Raw genomic sequence first — 19950 nt, 5'->3', positions numbered from 1 at the left:
ATTAGATATGTGAGATTGGATAGGCTAGTATTGAGGGAGTAAAAATTATAAAATTAATAGTAAAAATAAAAAATGTGACATTAGATTAAAAATGATATATAATAGAAGTTTTTAAAATTATTTAAAAATTATAAAATTAATAAATTATTAAAAATTATTACAATTATATTTATTTTTAATAATAATTAATTAAAAATGAATTAAAACTAGAGAAAAATTTAAAAATTATTACTATTCATTCTTCTTTCAAATCTCTTTAATGAAATATTTACAATACCCTTTTTTTCAATGTCTGTGTATCTTAATGCATGTTATTTCAAATGTTTGTTATCAGTAACTCAATGCAAGACATTGCTAGCACCAAATAACTTCAAAACTAAAACCAACCGTTGGCTGTGTGTCTTAATGCATGTTATTTCAAATGTTTGTTATCAGTAACTCAATGCAAGACATTGCTAGCACCAAATAACTTCAAAACTAAAACCAACCGTTGGCTAGTAACTGAAATAGCCTATGGCCACCATGTAGAACGCGCAATGTCGAGCCTTGAGCTGGTCATCCATGCTAAAGGGAAGAGTTGAAAATCACATCTGTTGGGGTTTTGACAGCAGAGAAAGAAAACAGAAGCAAGTAACCCGGATGATGTAAAGATTAACTTCATTACTTGAATAAGCAATATGCTATATACATAAGTAGTCCGGATTACATGTGTTGGTTTTTTTAGCATAAAACTAAGGAGAAAAAGAAAAACGAATGCAAAGAAGTAATTTCCTTAATCGAATTGCCTACAGAAAGGATATTAAAAACATTTTAATCTAGTAGAACACAAAAGTAATTTCACTCATGCAGGCGTGTACTTGGGGTCTTCCCAGAATATGTTGTGGCCTCTGGCTATTATTTGGTGGGCTCTAACAAACTCCAGCATTTGGTCAGCTAAGGTGTAGTTGGTCTTCCCTTGATCTGGTTTTGTTGCATACCATTTCACTTCATTTTCAAACACTGCTGCATTGAATCATTCAACAAACCAGTTCTGGAAGACAAAAAGAAAACAAGATCAATTAGCTAGCATTGTCCGACAAGTATTAAGAAATGAATATGAACACATACCTGATAGGGCAAATTCCCAAGAATGGTGTGTGCTATTGCAGAACCAAATGGAAAATCCTTTGAGACTTGGTTTATAGCTATTACTGCTCCTTGCAACCTATTACCTTGTTGATCTGAGACATGTATTGTTACAGCACGCTTCCTTTGCTGGGGAAAAATAGACAGTAAGTAATTTTGTTAAGATATTGAACATTACCATTGTTGAAATATCATTTCACAAAGTGTGTCAACAGTAATTACAGTGTTAATCATGAATTGCTGGTTAAACCTCCATTCTTGATCTGTAATTGGTTGTAACGAAGAACTATCAATTGTTATATCAATGTCTTTATCATCTGAGTTCTGCATATCCAGGACATTAGAAAAAAAAGGGTTCTTAGAAGCAAAAATCAGTGACAGCATTAATAATCTAATGCTCAATCTTTTTCACATATAAAAGCCTAAATTTATATTAATTTGAAAACAGGTTCACCTGGAATAGCAGTAAAGCTAAATTTGAAGGTGAATCAAGAACAAATCCACCTTTGAGAAATGACCAGCAACCATTCTTAGCCAAAACAGTCCCTATACGATTATATGTTCTGTTTTCTGTCTTCAAGCTTGCCCTAATGAGAGCTGAATTTGCACCTTGTATTTTGATCCAAGCTGTAATTGCACCAAACAGAGTAAGCCAATCCTGTAATGTTTCAAAATACAATTTGTCTGATATTCACAGTAAAAGTTTTCCACTTGAACAATTATCATTGCAAACAATTAAAATTATCGGAAAAAAAAACATAAATTGATTCCATAATTCTGATATTCACTAAACCCTCATCATTGGTCAAAAGCAAGATCGACCCAACACTTCTTTTTCCAATCGAAAGGTCATTAATGTAATCCAAAGACAACCAATCTAGTCAATGTCATCACGATCTGACAAGGAAATATATATTTTTCAAGGATTCCAACAAAACCCAGAAATTCAGTAGAAGAAAAAAAAATCTCATATAAGAATTTCCACAACGAACTATTTGTTTCTTCAAGTAATTATATGCATGCACATTTAAAAATCGATAAATAAAAGCTATTAGTTTTTAATGGAATACCTGATTAGAGCATGTAGGTCTTCGGATTTCTCCTTGATTTCAACGATCTGAAAAAGGAATGAAGAACGGAAGAAGGAGGAGGAGCCTTACCTGGATGAAGGAGGAACCGGAAGAGGTCATTGACCAAACTGATTTGCAACCCAAGGGGAAGGGGAAAGGGAAGGGGAAAGAGGAGAAGAAGGGTAACCAAACATCAGAAAACCCTGAAGAATAATGCAACTGAAGAATAGATGGGTAAAAGAGGAAAAGAAAAAGCAACTGAAGTTGCTAAATTTTTACTGAAGCTTTTAGCACCAGTCAGCTTAAGGCTGTCCAGTGGAGTAGAAATTCCTCACTGTACTGGAAGCCAACACATCCAAAGGCTGTCCAGAGTCTAGTCCAGTGCAGTGAGATTGATAATAGAGGGGAAAACATTCAACGCACTGTTGTGCGTTTGCATCCAAAGGGGCCCTAACACTAGGAGGCGGGAGGGAGACTAGACGGGTTTTTTACAAAATTATTATAAAAAATAAAAATAACCAAAATATTATAACTTTTTTTTATTTACCAAAATATTATAAAAAAATTTATTTACCAAAATATATCAAAAAAACAAAAAACAAAAAAAAACCTAACAACAACCTGATCAGGCCAATCACATTAGCGGCACCAAATGTGCCAAAGAGATTGGCGGCACCAATGGTGCCAAAGGACTAAAATGTTAGTTAAGGGTAGTTTCAAGAACCTGACATACAAATTTACCATTTTAAATTTTGGAAGTTAATTGCTGCTGTGCGCACTAAAATTGAAATATGACTAATTGCCTTCTAAGCCCTCCTTATTTATTATTTTCTTTTTATTCCCCTTCAACTCACTTTTTTATTTAATAACTCTATTTTAATTTATTAAATTTATTAGTTTATGTTTATAGATAAAATAGTTTATGATTCCATTATTTTTTTCCTTTTGATTTAATATTAGTTAAGGGAATATATTAAATTTATAAAATTAAAATAATTTAATTTAATAACTCTATTTTAATGTAATAAACTATTCTCATTTAATAACTCTATTTTAATTTAAAAAAATTAAATTAAACTATTTTAATTTTATAAATTTAATATATTCCCTTAACTAATATTAAATCAAAGGAAAAAATAATGGAAACATAAACTATTTTATCTATTTACAAATTTAATATATTCTTAATAGACTTATAACATAAACATGTTAGACTATTTTAATTAAAATAGTCTCTTAAGATATTATGAAGCTACAAATTTTATATTTCAGTAAATTTTATATTTTAAATGAACATAGAGTTATTAAATGAGAATATTTTATTAAATTAAAATAGAGTTATTAAATGAGAATAGTTTATTAAATTAAAATAGAGTTATTACTTAATTAGAATTCTAAGTATCTTAATTATCACTTAACTAATATTAGATTTAATTAAAAAAATTAATAGAAATACCAGGCTTAGAAGGGGAATAAAAAAATTAATAAAAAAATTAATAGAGTTATTAAATAAAAAAGTGAGTTGAAGGGAATAAAAAGAAAATAATAAATAAGGAGGGCTTAGAAGGCAATTAGTCATATTTCAATTTTAGAATTTAAAATGGTAAATTTGCATGTTAGGTCCTTGAAACTACCCTTAACTAACATTTTAGTCCTTGGCACTATTGGTGCCGCCAATCACATTGGCACCATTGGTGCCGCCAATCTCTTTGGCACCTTTGGTGCCGCCAATGTGATTGGCCTGTCAGGCTGTTGTTAGGTTTTTTTTTTTTGTTTTTTGTTTTTTTTTGTATATTTTGATAAATAAAGAAAAGTTATAATATTTTGGTTATTTTTTATTTTTTTTATAATAATTTTGTAAAAAACCCGAGACTAGACTTTGGGTTTTTCATTGTACGGAATCAGATCCACTTGAAAGTCTGAGAGGAAAAGACTTTTTTTGTTTTTGTTTTAATTAAAATTTAAAGTAAAAGGTAAAACTTGAACATTTATTCTTGTTGCTAATTTGTCCTGACATGATATTATTAACCAATCCGATGATAGTAGGAGACAATTTCTCAATACGTCACATAGCAAATATCAATTAATATTAAAAAGTATATATAAATAAACTTATTACCAATTAGGTTACATTAAAATTAAAAATACCGGTCATGACATTAAATACTATAACAATAGAATTAAAATTAGTAGTCTAATCCTAACTATAATAATAAGGTGAGAATAAAAAATAATTATTAAAGACATTAAATTAATAATACTATATAATAGAAATGATAAATTATTTTATTTTTATGAATTTATTAAAAATATGTTAAATTGTAATTTTATGTAATAAAATAATATGTATCATAATATTTTTATAATATTTAAATTGTTGATTATAATGAATAATTATTAACCACATTAGTTGAAAATGAATTCATAATATAATAAATAATTATTTAAAATCATTTTATATTAAAAATATATCATGTTTTTGCTAAATTAATTATTAAAAGTATTAAAACCACGTGTATGTTAAAAAATTAAATCATTGAACATGATTTTATTTTAATAATATTTTAATAATATTTACTATAATAAAAATATCTATTTATTAAATTATTGTATAAAATTATTTTTTATAATTTTTATATTATAATTCACTTTGAATAGTCATTACATTTATATTTATATATATTATATAGTGATCTTTTACTTTCTATAGTGTAATACCTTACTCTCAACTTGAACATTAGCTTTAAGATATGAAATGTCATATTTTTTGTTGAAGCAATTACACTTTCATTTCAAAATTCAATAAGTCGGTTCATACAAGATAGTCGTCATTTAATACTTCTAAACACATCATTTATTCAATTCCGGGTCATAAGTAGGCTTATGAAAGCTCTCGTGATATTCCGGTAACATTTGAGGGACTAAAATGTAAAAAACTATTAAAACAATAGGTATTGTTCCAGTAATTGTCATAAGTAAGCGTCGCGATATTTCAGACAATAATTTTATGTCGCAACTTCAAAAGTGTTGAGTCATGACCATGAAAACAGTAATTCAATATCGTGACTATCGCAAAAAAGATTTCGTGACATTGATAACAATAAACTTAATATCGCGACTTCACTATATGCAAGTTGCAACTTAAACAGGGAACATGAGGTTACCAAGGCGTATGAAGAAGAGTCGTTAACTAAGTTGAATGAATATGTGAAAATGAATTGCGAAAGTGGTGACGATGAAATAATTCCATTAGGAAGATTGTTAGCTTCATTGGACACAGCATTTGGGGAGTTTTGAGTTTTTGCATCATCAATATGTAATCTAGCTTTTCCACTTTATTTCTGATTGAATCTGTTACAATCTATGTAACGTCTCTCTAATTTGTAACATAACTCTTGCCTTTTCTTTGATTTTCCACCTATAGAACCATACCTGCTCGGTGACGGAGGGAGAGGAACCGTGGGGGTTAAAAATATTATTAAAAAAACGAAAATTAAAATGTTTTAGTTATAATGTTAGGGTTTAATACCAATAGATACTCATTTTTGAAATTATTTACTAAAATAGGTTGTTTCTAAAAATAATGACGGGTATGGACCAAAAATCTAAAAACGCGTTGATGTGAACACGTTTTCAAGTGTTAACCTAGAAAAACGCTTCCACATCAGTGTTTTTTCCTTATGTCAGGCAAAAGTGCGCTCATGTGGACATGTTTTTGGCTGTGTAATCTCCACTGAATTTGCTTTTCTTGAACTTATCAATGTTATTCGTGATCTGAGGTTGTTCATTGTTCATCGTTGAACCACCATTTGAAGCATTGTAATACTTTAGATCTTGCATGTCATTGATGCCATTCTTGCTCTCTATTTGTTGAGCCTTTCCTTCCCTACATGATTTGGATTTAAAATTTTCTATGGAATTGTTCTGAGAAGAATAAGGGAATTGAATTTTGAATACCTTTGTTCTTTCTACGGGAGCATTTAGCTTTTACTTTTCATTTTTAGTTTTTATTTGACTAGAGCCGTGTGAGCTAATATGCCTAATAAAATGAGTGGATTTTTGTGGTTTGGAGCCTTGTGTGTACGGAATTAAGTTAAATTATAGTTTTAGTCCCTTTTATTATATCAAAATTTGAAATTTTAATATATATTTTTTAATTTGGTATGATATTATTAGTAAGTTCAAATTGATATGATCATTGTTTACTATCACTTTTTTTTATAAAGTTATCTTAAGCATTTTATTAAAATATATATTTTTTATTACTTAAAAATAATTAACTAAATTTTCAAGTGCTTTTGGTTGTGGCTGAATAAAAAAAAAATCATGTGTCTAATTATGAAAATTTTCTATTTATTATGTTAAAAAAACAAAATTCATCTTATCAAAATAATTTTTTCAGAATACATCACGTCAAATTTATTTTTTCAAAACTCATATTGTCAAAAATATTTTTTCCAGAATAATACTTAGCAATTAAAAAAAGTAAACCTTAAAACTCTAAACAATTAAAAATCTAATACCCTAATTTAAATTTTACTAAATCCTAACCATACCTAAAACCTTAAACATAAAACCAAATTTACAAATAACCCAATGAGTATTACACGGTCAAAAATAAATCCACGTCAACGCACTTTTACCTGACACAAAAAAAAATGTTGACATAAAAGCGATTTTCTAGTTTATCCTTAAAAATACATCTATGTCAACGCATTTTTAAGTTTTTGATCATACTCATTATTATTTTTAAAAACTGCCTATATCTATAAATAATTTTAGAAATGGAACTTTATTGGTACCAAAACCCAAGTCGGAGTGGTAAATATTTCATTATGCCAAAAAAAAATCAGATCGACTCCAAATAAACTCCATCACTCCCTGTCATTAAAAGGAAAAAGAAGCTGTAAACTGCGTTTTGCTTGTTAGTAAAGTGAAGTAGTCAACCCTAGGTCTGCGTCTTCCTTGGAGACGCCTCATTCAGATTCTGGCAATAGCATACTAGAAGATACAGAAATTTCCAAAACCCCAACTACTTAAAGCGATACTACTCTTGAGTCGGGTGCTGATTAGAGATGAGTGGAGCAGAAAAGGTTGTGTGCGTAACTGGAGCGTCTGGTTACGTAGCTTCGTGGCTCGTTAAGCTCTTATTACAACGCGGCTACACTGTTAAAGCCACTGTTCGTGACCCAAGTCTGTAATTTTCTCTTTTTCTTTTACAAGAAAGAAATTTTCCTGCCCCTCCGTTTCAGTTTGACCACAAAATGGTATGTTTGAACATGCAACAGATGATCCAAAAAAGACACAGCACCTGCTTGCCCTTGATGGGGCTAAGGAAAGGCTTCATTTGTTGAAAGCAGAGTTGTTGGAGGAAGGATGCTTTGACTCTATAGTGGATGGATGCCACGGTGTTTTCCATACAGCCTCCCCTGTCATCTTTTCAGCTGCCGACCCACAGGTCTATCCTTCCATTTGTAATGTCTTTGATTTTCTTTTGTATTGCACTTAGTTGAACCGCTAGGATGTGGGACTGGGAACCTAGTTAAGGGGGCAAAAGACCACTAAGATTGTTTTCAAACTGTTGTGGGAAAGGATCAAAGGCTAAAAAATAGAAGCTAAATTTCACTTATATATACAATTTTGGGGGCAAGCATGCACATTTCAATTGCAGGCTAATTGAACTTTGGACTCCAACACAACTACTATAGATTTATGTTCTAATGATGATGAGTTATTGTATTGTAAGCTGTATGGTTGCATTATATGTGATTTGACCCTCTCTCGTAAGATAATGGCCAGGCCACCCTGTTTAACTTATTGTCATTGAATTTTATGCAAACCGTTTTATCTTTCCCATTTTCAGGCAGAAATAATTGATCCAGCAATTAAGGGTACGCTTAATGTTCTTAAATCATGTGCAAAAGTTCCGTCCATCAAGAGAGTTGTCATGACAGCTTCTGTCGCCTCAGTTCTGTACAATGGAAAACCTTTGACTCCCGATGTGGTGGTCGATGAGACTTGGTTTTCAGATGCACGTTTTTGCAAGGAGAATAAGGTAACTTTTAATAATATGTCTTGGAAATGAGTTTTTGTTGTTGTTGTTGTTTATAGTGTCATAGCTAATATAGTAGCATATATGCTTCTCGAAATTCCATGAGTGACCAGTAATCTCAGTTATACCCTCTTCTTTAATTAATCTATGTATAGAAAATGTTAATGGAGGTGAGGTTTCTAACTAAATTGCACTTTGATCAAAAGTCCTTGTAAATCTTATGCTGTCAAAGTTATGTCAAGTCTGATTTTTATCGCCTTTCATCTTAAGGGTTCTATATTTTATCTTTTCTCAACCTTATGTGCTACTGGAATAGGTTTAGTTTATGATAAATCAACATTCTCAAATGACTAAAGAAAGTATACATAATGTCAAAGTATTTACTTCTTGATCTTTGGTTTTTCCAGCTTTGGTACATGGCCTCTAAAACTTTAGCTGAGGAAGCTGCTTGGAGGTTTGCAGAAGACAATATGATCAACTTGGTTGTACTTAATCCAGGATTCGTGATTGGTCCTCTTTTACAGCCAGCTCTAAATAGCACTTCAGATATTATTCTAGCCCTCACAAAAGGTAACTTTTTTTAACCTATTGAGGATGATGTACCTAAATATTCTTTCTCATTTTAATTGTTTGGAAGAAAAGTTCTTCATCTGTTTCATTTTTGTTCCAAAAACATTTTAAATCTTTTGAATTCAGGAGAATACACTACTCCTGGTTTTAGGTTTGTTGATGTTCGAGATGTTGCATATGCACATATTCAAGCATTTGAGATCCCTTCAGCTACTGGCAGATATTGCCTAGTCCAGAGACATGCACAGTTTCCGGAAATTCTGAAGACCTTGAATGAACTTTATCCTACTTTGGGCCTTAAAGAAAAGTAAGCAATTGGATTATCTTGCTATTTAGTATCACTCTTTGCAAGTTGCCAAATGCAACTTATTATTCTTTCACTGGATTCTTGTGTTCCATCGTTGTTTCATTCGACTGTCCTCACTTGGTAGAATGGTAAGAGAGTCTGGGGTAGTTGGATTATGTTAGTTGGCTCTGATGCAAAAACCACTCAATCTAGGTCATAGGGAACTTTTAGACTGTACTCAATTGCAAAGCAATGGCGTGAAATTTACATGAATGAACTGCTGCCTGCATTTTAGAAGGTTAGAGGGCTAAAAAGAGTCTCATCATGTATTCATATGGATTAGAATTGATATTGTTGGGAAGTTGTTTAGCAATAAAGTTCTTTTAGAGTGTAAATTAGCTCTTTTCTTTTTTCTATTAAACTTTTAATTGGATAGGATTATGATCACTCGTTCCACAGCAAGTAAAGTTTCAAAAGCCCCCATTGCATGCATGATTGAGACTTGAGATCTTAGTTCTCTACCTAAAATTGTGATGTATTGTTTAATTAACAACAGGTGTGAAGATCATGAGAAGCCTCTTGAGCGTGTTTTCCAGATATCCCAGGAGAAATCAAAAAGTTTGGGTCTCAGCTTCATTCCTTGGGAGGTGAGTCTGAGGGAAACTATTGAAAGCTTTAAGGAGAAAGGCTTCTTAAGCATCTGAAGAAGTGTTGGTTTTAATGTTCCATCTCGTTGGAACATGTTATTATTTCCAGTATGTACCTGTGACCATCTGCCACTGCCGCCCCCAGGACTGTATTTCAAGCATTTGGGTCTTGGTTGATAATGTTAGGTTTGCTGTCTAAAAGTGAATAATTAATTATATTGACTATTAATATGGCAAGTCAAATTGTTAAATGCTTTAATTAACTTCTGAAGATAACCACGTGTTATAATAAAAGTAATATTTGCTTGAAGCATGGTTGATTAATTATATAAAAATAATAAATAATACAGGTACTCCGAATAAAAACTCAGCTTCAGGTTGCTGCAAATAAAAATAATAAGAATAGAGAGATCTGAATGAGTTATCTGACTTTGGAGAAACAAAAATGGAATCAAAATGAAAGAGTTGTTTGATAACATTTATGGTAAAATGATAAAAGGAAAGGACTTTGTGCCTAAATCTATGGAGTAATGTAGCCAGAAATGATTTTCTAAGATGTGAGGTTTTTTGACGATTAAAGAAAGCATCTAAAAGTGTAAAACCAACAAAATAGAAATGAGTAGTTTTTATGGGACATAAATCAAGTTTTCAAAACTTGGTGATATTAATTATGAAAATATATAATATTTTTTTATGGTGAATATAGTCACTTTTAGATATCTTATTAATCTAGCAGTTAATGAATCATTATATGATAAAATTTGACATGTGTTTAATAGTTGTTAATTATTGCTTTTTATATGAATCACTATATGGTAAAATTTATATGAAAACCCCAAAAAAATTTAAAATGTTGGAAGCATAATGAAAATTCTCGAGAAAATAATTTAATACACTTGCATCAATATTCATAATGATGAAAACAATCTGGATGTATGTGGTATAACCGACTTAGTTAATAATAATTTCAATCCTCAATTTATACCAAGTAGTTTAGGTTTCATTAAGGGCAAGATTTTGGTACGTTTTGGCTATTTTGGTGTGTTTTAACCTGTTTCGACCAATACTAGCTTATATCAATGCTTAACAACTCATACATTTGGTAAAAAAAAATTGTCATAATCAAAGTATCCACCACTTGTAGCAGTGACTAATCCCTCACCACAGACGCTATCCAAAGAGAAAAACAGTCAACCATAAAATGTGTCCTATGAGGTGGGATCCAACCCCTGACCACATGGTTAAAGAATGACGTGAATTTTTTTTGATACTTTAAACTTAACTTTTTAGTTTTTGTTAAATCTTAATCAATTTTTTATAGTTACATTTAAAATTAAAATATAATTATCAAATTAAATTATTAAACCAATTAATAATTTTAAAGCTTGTATTTGCATATAAATATATTTATGTGGATGCAATTGAGATATATTTACATTTATATTTAATATATAATTTAGTAAGAAATTAACATTAGACAATAAATATACATGTAAAAAAATTAAAAATATCGATAAATCTGAAATGTTACAGTAAAACATATTGGTATTGGTATGTACTAATATCAGGACTAGAACAGTGCACTCATCAATATGGTACTGACTACCTTGGATAAAAGTAGAGTTTGTGACATATTTTGACGCTACAATTCATACGGTATTATAGTTACAAAGCTTATTTTAAGATTTTGGGTAGTCTAACATTGTTACTGAGTTGCTGAAAATTTATTGTAATGATTTCGCAACATTATTTTCTCCAAGAATCACAAATACTCTAAAACTGCAAAATATATGAAATAAAAATAATTTTTTGTTAAGGAGGAAGTTTAGAAACAAATAATATCAACAAAGCACATTTTAATTGATCTCTTTATTGTAGATCTGGTGGCTAAAGACTTACAAAATAAAACTTTTAAAGAATAAGTATACGAAATGTGTCTTAGTTGTATTGATAGATGATATCTTATGGTAACGTGACACTTTAGCTAAATTATCGTGTTTCTAATATAAAATTAACGTATTTTCTTTCTTTTTTTTATTATTATTGTGTGCATGTAATTTATATGAAATTATTTAAAACAAGAAATCTTTATAAGATATTTTGTGATGGTGATGTGGTATATATGTTACTTAATGAAGAGAAATAGGAAAAATAAAAGGTAAATCTAATCTTCTTTCAGAAATGAATTTAGACTACATTATCTTCTTAATACAAACAAGTCTTTGTATTTATAGTAATAGAATTAGTTGCTTACTCTAACTATCTGCTAACAACCTTAGCTACTACTAACTGCCTCTCTAATTGATTCATTAACATTTACCCATCTTCCTCACCCAAAGAAAATTCCTGAAACAAGTGACTTGATCAGACGCAGGAACTTCACCAACTTGAATTGAACCATCAACAACCCTCTCATGAACAAAAAATAAATCTAACTCCACATGTTTAAATTTGGAGTGTAAGACGGGATTGGCAGCAACAACAACTACACTGGAACTATCGCACCAAATATTAGGTGTAGTAGCAGACTTAACATGTAATTCTTGAAGCAACGATGATAACCATAGGACATCACTGGTGACAGCAGCAAGACTTCGATATTCAGCTTCAGCTGAGGATCTAGAAACCACTGGTTGTTTCTTAGATGACCATGACACTGGATTCGAACCAAAGAATACACAATATCCTGATATGGAGCGACGATCATCGAAGTTCAACCCCCAATTAGCATCGGCATACCCAACCAGGGACAGTTCTTTGGACGGACAAAAAACTACCCCAAAATCAAGAGTATCAGACAAATATCGTAAGATTCTTTTGAGAGCAACCAGATGAACCGTAGTGGGGCTATGCATGAACTGACAAACCTTGTTTACTGCATACGCAATATCAGGCCTAGTAAGAACAATATACTATAATGCACCAGCAAGACTCCTATACTCCGTTAGATCTGATAAAAGATCACCGTCATATTTAGAAAGATTCGACGAACTATTCATTGGCGTATGAACACTTTTAGCAGTGGACATACCACTTCGCGCAATAATATCACGAATATATTTCTTTTGACACAGATGAAGACATCCAGAGGAGGGCCAAGTGGCCTCAATCCCAAGGAAATAATGAAAAGCACCCATATCTTTCAACGGGAACTCATCATTTAACAACTGCACAAACCAGTCAATAGAAGGAGTCGAATTACCAGTCACGATATGTCGTCCACATACACAAGAACGTACAGTGTGGAATCAGGTCGGACACGAATAAACAATGAAGCATCCGATTTTGACCCAACAAAGCCAATGGTCGCAAGAAAGGCCTTCAGCTTCACAAACCATGCCCGAGGAGCCTGACGAAGACCATACAAAGCCTCTCTTAGGCGACACACCAGAGGCTTCCCATCAGAACTTAGCTGAACATACCCTAGAGGTTGTTGCATGAATACTTCACTATCAATATCGCCGTTGAGAAACGCATTGTTCACATCAACCTGATGAAGAGGCCAGCCTCTAGAGACAACAATCGACAAAATGACCCTGATGGTGGCAGGTTTCACTACTGGACTGAACATTTCCTGAAAATCACAACTCGAAACTTGAGAACAGCCTTTTGCTACGAGACGCGCTTTATGACAAATAGGGGTGAGCATTCGATAGAATCGAATCGAATAAAATTTTTTTGAGTTAATCGAGTTTTCGAATCTCGTTGTATCATCCTAACTTTATTTGAAGTTTTCTCGAATCAAGTCGAGTGAGATGGAATTCGAATCGAATCGAATCGAATATATTTTTTCGAGTTAAATTTTAAAAAATAATTTTGGGTCCTTGTAATCGACAAAATGACCCTGATGGCGGCAGGTTTCACTACTGGACTGAACATTTCCTGAAAATCACAACTCGAAACTTGAGAACAGCCTTTTGCTACGAGACGCGCTTTATGACGAATAAGGGTGAGCATTCGATCGAATCGAATCGAAAATTTTCAAGTTAATCGAGTTTTCAAATCTCGTTTTATCATCCTAACTTTATTTGAAGTTTTCTCGAATCGAGTCGAGTGAGATGGAATTCGAATCGAATCGAATCGAATATATTTTTTTGAGTTAAATTTTAAAAAATAATTTTGGGTCCTTGTAACCATTGTCACCCATCGTAATAAAATTTGACCACCTTAATCAAATTTTTTATTAACTTTCATTACCTCATAATTTATTTATTAATTTTTTATATACTGGTTAGCTTCTTTGCTTGCTTAGTTGTTTCAATTATCTTCAGATTCTTGTCACTATGTATTTTTGAATTAAAAAATATATTAAATGTAAAAATATGAATTTTTTAATAAAAGTTATTTTAAAAATAAAATGTGAAATTGATATCAATATAAAATTTTAACATGAATATTTTATGGCATAATTAATAATTCAATTTTAATATAAATATTCAATATGACTAAACAATTCAATAATATAAATAATATAAAATGTGAAATTTAATTTAATAATATAAATAGTAGATATAAATAAAATTATTACTATTTATGCTTAGTGATTTTTTTTGGATAATTTTGATTTTTTCTTTGAGAGTAAAGGGTGAGAAGTAAAAGTTTAGGGGGAAAATAAAAAGTTTTGGGGAATAAAAGTTTGAGGGAAAGTAAATAGGGGGAGTAAAATTTTGGAGGGAAAATATTAAAAAAATTGGAGGGGGGAGGGTTTGGGGTAGATGGGAGGTGGGATGGAAAGAGAATAAAAGTTTTAGGGGAAAAGTGGGAGGGAGTAAAAATTTTGGGGGAAAATAAAAGGTTTTGAGGGTTTTTGGGAGTAAAATTTTGGGAAAAAGTAAATGGGAGAGTAAAATTTTGGTGGAAAATGGATTTTGGGTAGATTGGGGGATTGGGAGGGGAGGGGAGTAAAAGTTTTGGGGGGAAGTGGGAAGAAGTAAAAGTTTTGAGGGAAAAATAAAAAGGTTGGAGAGTTTAGGGTAAAAATGTAAAATATTATAGTTTGATATTCGAATTATTCGAATTATTCGAGTTATTCGAATTTGAAAAATCAACTCGATTCGAACTCAAAATTCGAAAAAAAAATTCGAGTTAATTCGAATAACTCGATTTGTTTAACTCGAAATTCGAATTTTTTTTAAATTTTTTCGAGTCGAATCGAGTTTTGCTCACCCCTAATGACGAACAACCGTACCATCCGGATTCCGTTTGACTTTGAATAACCACTTACACCCGATAATTTTATGATTCGATGGTAGAGGGACAAGGTTCCAGGTGGCATTGCGAATCAGCGCATCATACTCAGCCTGAGCTGCAACCTGCCACTCAGGGTGAGCAAAAGCCTCCTCAATCGTAGATGGTTCCACAACTTCAGGAGTCATGACCTTTGGCTTGAAAATACCAGCCTTTGATCGAGTTGTCATTGGATGAACATTCGTATTAGGCACACAAATCTCTGGTCCTGTAGGATCAGACGGAACTCCAACAACTGGCGTAAGAGACTGAACACCTGGAGATTCAGTATGTGAGGAGTTAAAACTAGCATGTATTGAATTACCAGCATTTTTATTTTGAGGAATCGAAGTCCTATCCGAGGAACTAAAGCATGCACGAACAGGCAATACGTCCTCCGAACAAGAAGAAACAGGTTTGACTATTGGAATGCATGTGGGTACAGTTACTACCGTACGACCAGATCCCAAGAGAGACGATGAAGACAGAAAATGCAACTCATCAAACTCCACATGACGAGAAATTATAAGCTTCTCATTAGGCAGAAGACACTGATAACCCTTGTGACGGGAACTATACCCCAGAAAAGTGCAAGGCTGTGATAAAAAATCTAACTTGTGTCGCTGAAATGGTCGCAAATAAGGATAACAACAACATCTAAAAACACGTAAATAATCATAACTGGGATCACTCCCGTAAAGAGCTTTAAACGGAGATTGGCCATCCAGTACTGGTGTGGGAAGGCGATTAACCAGGTGAACGGCACACGTAAACGTAAAAGCCCATAATGCCATAGAAAAACCCGCTTGAGCCAGAAGAGTAATTCCCATATCCACAATGTGACGATGTTTACGCTCAGCGACACCATTTTGTTCAGACGTATGCGGACATGTTAGGCGATGAACGATACCTTAAGAAGCCATAACTGAAGTAAACACTTGAAACTCACCACCCCAGTCACTTTGAAACTGTTTGATAGATTTACCAAACTGAGCCTGAATCAATTTCTGAAATTGACCAAAGTAATACACAGCCTAAGACTTTTGGCGAATCAAATATACCTAAGTGAACCTTGTACACATATCGATAAACGACACGTAATACCAGTTGTTAACGGAAGCAAAGAAGCAAGACCCCAGAGATTAGAAACAACCAAAGAAAACGAATCAGTATATTCACTAACTGAAACAGAAAACGGTAACTTATGAAACTTTCATTTTTTACAAGCAGTACAAATACTATCAACAGAACTTTTATTAAATTTGATATGACAGTTATTGAGAACTGTCTTGACAACAGACGAAGACGGATGTCCAAGATGCTTATGCCATAACCAAAAGACCTCACTGCTTTTAGCACTAGTCCGAAGTTCAACTTGAGCCGTAGACGGAATAGACACGTCGGATAGAGAGAAATAATACAACCCATTATGAATACGGCCCGTCAGCAAAACCTCATGTGTCACGCTGTCCTTAATAACACAATAAGTGGGGTGAAACTCAAAAAATACACCATTATCAGTAGCAAATTGAGACACCGACAATAAATTTTTCCGAATGGCCAAAACACACAAAACATTAGATAACCGAAGTAACCTAGAATGTGTAGACAACACACCCTGACCAATTGACGAAATTACAGAAAGCGTACCATCACCCATTAAAAGAGAGGACTTACCTGAGTACGGGGTCGCATCATTCAACGCTGAAGAATCCCGACAAACATGGTTACTGGCACCAGAATTAGGGTACCAAGAGGTGCCAACTGGCCCAGGAACTGGTGAGTCAGTGTCATCACCAGTAATCTCACGTGGCGTGGAGTTTATATGCGAGCCGGAAATAGAAGGATCAGAATAATCGGAGGCATGAATGTCACCCAATCGAGGGATCCCAACGCACAAATTTGTTCCCGAAAACATGCGAGTCCGCAGTTTAGTACACCATGGGAATCCTACAGGGCTAAACTGTTGACAAGGTGACTGAAAATTAGCAGCCGAATTAACCTGCACATTGTTAGTGACGGGCTAACGGGCCATTGGAGGAGCGGAGGGCCCATTACCATAAGGAGGCCTAAAATCACAACGTACATCATTATTATTTCCTAAACCATATGGCCCAGAGTTGGGACCAAATGAGGATGGCCCATTAGTTTGCGGCCTAAACTCATGGTGAGTGGAATTTGAACCAAAACCATAACCAGCCTACCAATTTTGACCATAAGGCATAGTTGGATTAGCACACCAATTTTGACCGTCCTTATGCACGGTTTGACCATAAAAAGAAACCCTTGGTCGAGTGTTTTGCTGTGGAGGCCAACCACGAGAACCACACTCATCCGGATTTTTCACCGAAGCGCTGAACGAAGACATTTCATCACGGCGGTAACGATAGAAGCAGCGTTGGGTGATGTGGCCAAAACGAGAGCAGATCTGACATTGAAGCCGTTGCCGAAAAGTCTTGCCACGACCACGCGAGATTGGCCGACCACCACGCGACGAACCTTCAATTGCCGATGGTGTAGAGTTTTCCACCAGATTTGAGGCAAACAGAATTTTCTAAACCGTCTGAATGTTTCGATTCTCACACTCGATTAGAGCATCCACCAAACGCTGAAACGGCAGAGGAGACGACGAAAGAGAAGCAGATGAGACGATGCCTTCAAACTCAAACGGAAGACCCGCAAGAAGCACAGTCGTTCCCTCCGTCACTGAAATGAAATATCCAGATGCTTCTAGAAGAGCACAGTGACTTTTCAACTTTGCCACGTACTTTCTGATCGTTAGATTCCCCTTCTTGATCGAGTGAAGTTCATGATGCAGCCTTGACTGTTTCAGATCCGTATCGGCCGCAATCATCGCCAAAGCTGTAGTCCAAACATCAGAGTCCGATTGTACGTCCATAAAAGAAGACAAAATCGTCGAGCTTATGGTGGAGAGAATCCACGAGGTAAGAAGATTATCCTGTTGTTGATACGCCGACGCCGCCGGATTAAGCTCAAGAGTACCATCATGTGCTTGTACAAATCTCGACGGCACAGTAACAGAACCATCAAGAAAACCATATAAACTATAACCATTAACAATGAACCGAACCTGTTGCTTCCACTGAAGGAAGGTGCCTTCATCGAGCTTGACAACGCCATGCCGAGGAAAGGAATTAACAACACGATCAGCAGTAAAAATAGTGCCATGAGGTTCGACAGAGTCTGATGCAGCAGAGTGTGTGGTTGCCATGACCGAGGATCAGCTAGCGACTGATACCATGAAGAGAAATAGGAAAAATAAAAGGTAAATCTAATCGTCTTTCAGAAATGAATTTAGACTACATTATCTTCTTAATACAAACAAGTCATTGTATTTATAGTAATAGAATTAGCTGCTTACTCTAACTATCTGCTAACAACCTTAGCTACTACTAACTGCCTCTCTAACTGATTTATTAACACTTAAGGATCTATTATATTGATTGTAATGTTGTAGTATATAGAATGGCATATCACGATGTGATATGTATGTTACTTAACTTGCATTTGTAATTCAGCATAATGAATATTATATTTTATTACGTGAGCTCTACATTTGTGCTATTAAAGATTATATTTTATCGCATTTGTTCAAGTAGAAAAATGTAAGATTTTAGCTCAAATTTATGGCCTAATGAAGTTTCAAATCAAGTGGTCTAATTTAAAGTGGTTAAATTATTTACTTTAATAGAAATTAAACTTTATCCGTTAATTTGGTTACTTGATGGGTGTACTGAAATAAATGTTGATTATTATAAATTGATTCTACATCTACTTATTAGAGTTGCACATAAAAAATAAAAAAAAAACTAATAGAAAGTTTATAACCTCCATCATTAGGATTTTTGTAACAAAAAGAAAAATGTCAAGAGTAAGAATTTGGTTTATTGTGTTGTTTTTCTTCATGAAATCTAAATATCTAATGATGGACTTGAATTCTACATTAGGTAATTCTCTATATTCATGTAAATCATATTATTTTGAAGATTCTATAATTATTGTTTATATCATCTTAAGTTTACACGTGTAATTCTGTCCACCATTGATAGTCTCCTTGCATCTCATCCGTTAAGTTTACACGTTTCAGTCACTTAATTTTAAAAAGTTACAAAATTGTAATATCCTAAAAATTACTACTGTAATACCCTGAAAATTACTACAGTAAGAAAGTAGGTATCCTTAATATAGCAAAATAAGGAAATAAAGTGACAAAAAGGGAAATTTTGAGTTATGGCAACATTGGGAAGTATATTATGATATATTAATTCAAGAAAGGATTAAATCGCAAAAGTGAGAAAAGTTTTGTTGATCAAGAGTAAATACTCAAAAAATAAAGTGTAAATATGAAAAATTTAAAGGACCAATAGTGCAAATATTTTAAGGGTGGAATAATCTAGAAACTAAGGAAAATGGATGAATTAGGACCAAATTGAAAAGGTTAAGAATTTTAAAGGGCTAAATCACAATTTTACCAAATTAAGTGATGACTCAATGATGAAATTTTTAAATATTATAAAGGGTAAAATGGTCAATTAAAAGAGAGAGAAATCTAGAAGGCAATGATGATATTGGTGATATTTTAGATTAATTAATTAAATAAATATTAGTTTATTAATATTTTAATGAGATATTTTATTATTTTATTATTATTGTATTTAATATATAAGGAGAGAAAGATGAATAATTATCATCATCTTTCTCATGAACCAACGTGAGAAGAAGAAGAAAGAAAGAAAAATTTTTTTCTTTACAATTTGGTCATTTCACCAAATATTCACCATTTTCACTTACAAGTCAAAAAAATTTTCATATCCATCAAGAAAGAAAGATAGCAAGGAGACTATGAGGAGCTAGAATATCAAGTTAGATTCAAGAAATAGAAGCTGGAGGATAGAGAAAATCAAGTTAAAGTTTGAAACTAATAGGACAAGGTAAGAATATCAAGATTTCAAT

General features: G+C 32.9%; 2 protein-coding genes across 4 annotated transcripts; one reads left to right on the top strand and one right to left on the bottom strand.

The window, feature by feature from the left end:
* Positions 1–640: 640 nt before the first annotated feature.
* Positions 641–2640, bottom strand: LOC107923323 (endo-1,4-beta-xylanase 5). Of its 3 annotated transcripts, none has more exons than XM_016853527.2 (5): positions 2286–2640; positions 1580–1783; positions 1348–1449; positions 1108–1254; positions 641–1030 (listed from the first exon to the last, which is right to left on the bottom strand). In XM_016853527.2, the coding sequence occupies exons 1-5, from the start codon at positions 2313–2315 to the stop codon at positions 1013–1015; spliced, it is 501 nt and encodes a 166-aa protein (XP_016709016.2). In that variant the 5' UTR covers positions 2316–2640; the 3' UTR covers positions 641–1012. The 3 variants fall into 3 exon arrangements, with proteins under 3 accessions (XP_016709016.2, XP_040961697.1, XP_040961696.1); XM_041105763.1 differs by having other exon boundaries at positions 1212–1254; XM_041105762.1 differs by having other exon boundaries at positions 1212–1249.
* Positions 2641–6982: 4342 nt separating this feature from the next.
* On the top strand, positions 6983–10060 carry LOC107924640 (phenylacetaldehyde reductase). Its single transcript, XM_016855174.2, has 6 exons — positions 6983–7388; positions 7484–7653; positions 8059–8250; positions 8655–8817; positions 8944–9124; positions 9660–10060. The coding sequence occupies exons 1-6, from the start codon at positions 7271–7273 to the stop codon at positions 9805–9807; spliced, it is 972 nt and encodes a 323-aa protein (XP_016710663.1). The 5' UTR covers positions 6983–7270; the 3' UTR covers positions 9808–10060.
* The last annotated feature ends 9890 nt before the right edge of the window (positions 10061–19950 follow it).

Source organism: Gossypium hirsutum, chromosome D11 (genome assembly GCF_007990345.1).
Source record: "Gossypium hirsutum isolate 1008001.06 chromosome D11, Gossypium_hirsutum_v2.1, whole genome shotgun sequence".
Taxonomy (NCBI): domain Eukaryota; kingdom Viridiplantae; phylum Streptophyta; class Magnoliopsida; order Malvales; family Malvaceae; genus Gossypium; species Gossypium hirsutum.
Note: the sequence above shows the minus strand (reverse complement) of the source record. Positions and strands in the feature narration are given on the sequence as shown.

Bases quoted from the DNA above. Each gene is read 5' to 3' on its own strand.
- LOC107924640 (XM_016855174.2), top strand. From the start codon at position 7,271: ATGAGTGGAGCAGAAAAGGTTGTGTGCGTAACTGGAGCGTCTGGTTAC. The intron at 8,251-8,654 runs GTAACTTTTAAT...TGGTTTTTCCAG, and splicing joins GTTTTTGCAAGGAGAATAAG to CTTTGGTACATGGCCTCTAA. The intron at 8,818-8,943 runs GTAACTTTTTTT...TTTTGAATTCAG, and splicing joins TATTCTAGCCCTCACAAAAG to GAGAATACACTACTCCTGGT.
- LOC107923323 (XM_016853527.2), bottom strand. From the start codon at position 2,315: ATGACCTCTTCCGGTTCCTCCTTCATCCAG. The intron at 1,784-2,285 runs GTAAGGCTCCTC...GAAACATTACAG, and splicing joins CCGGTTCCTCCTTCATCCAG to GATTGGCTTACTCTGTTTGG. The intron at 1,450-1,579 runs GTGAACCTGTTT...CTGGATATGCAG, and splicing joins TAGCTTTACTGCTATTCCAG to AACTCAGATGATAAAGACAT.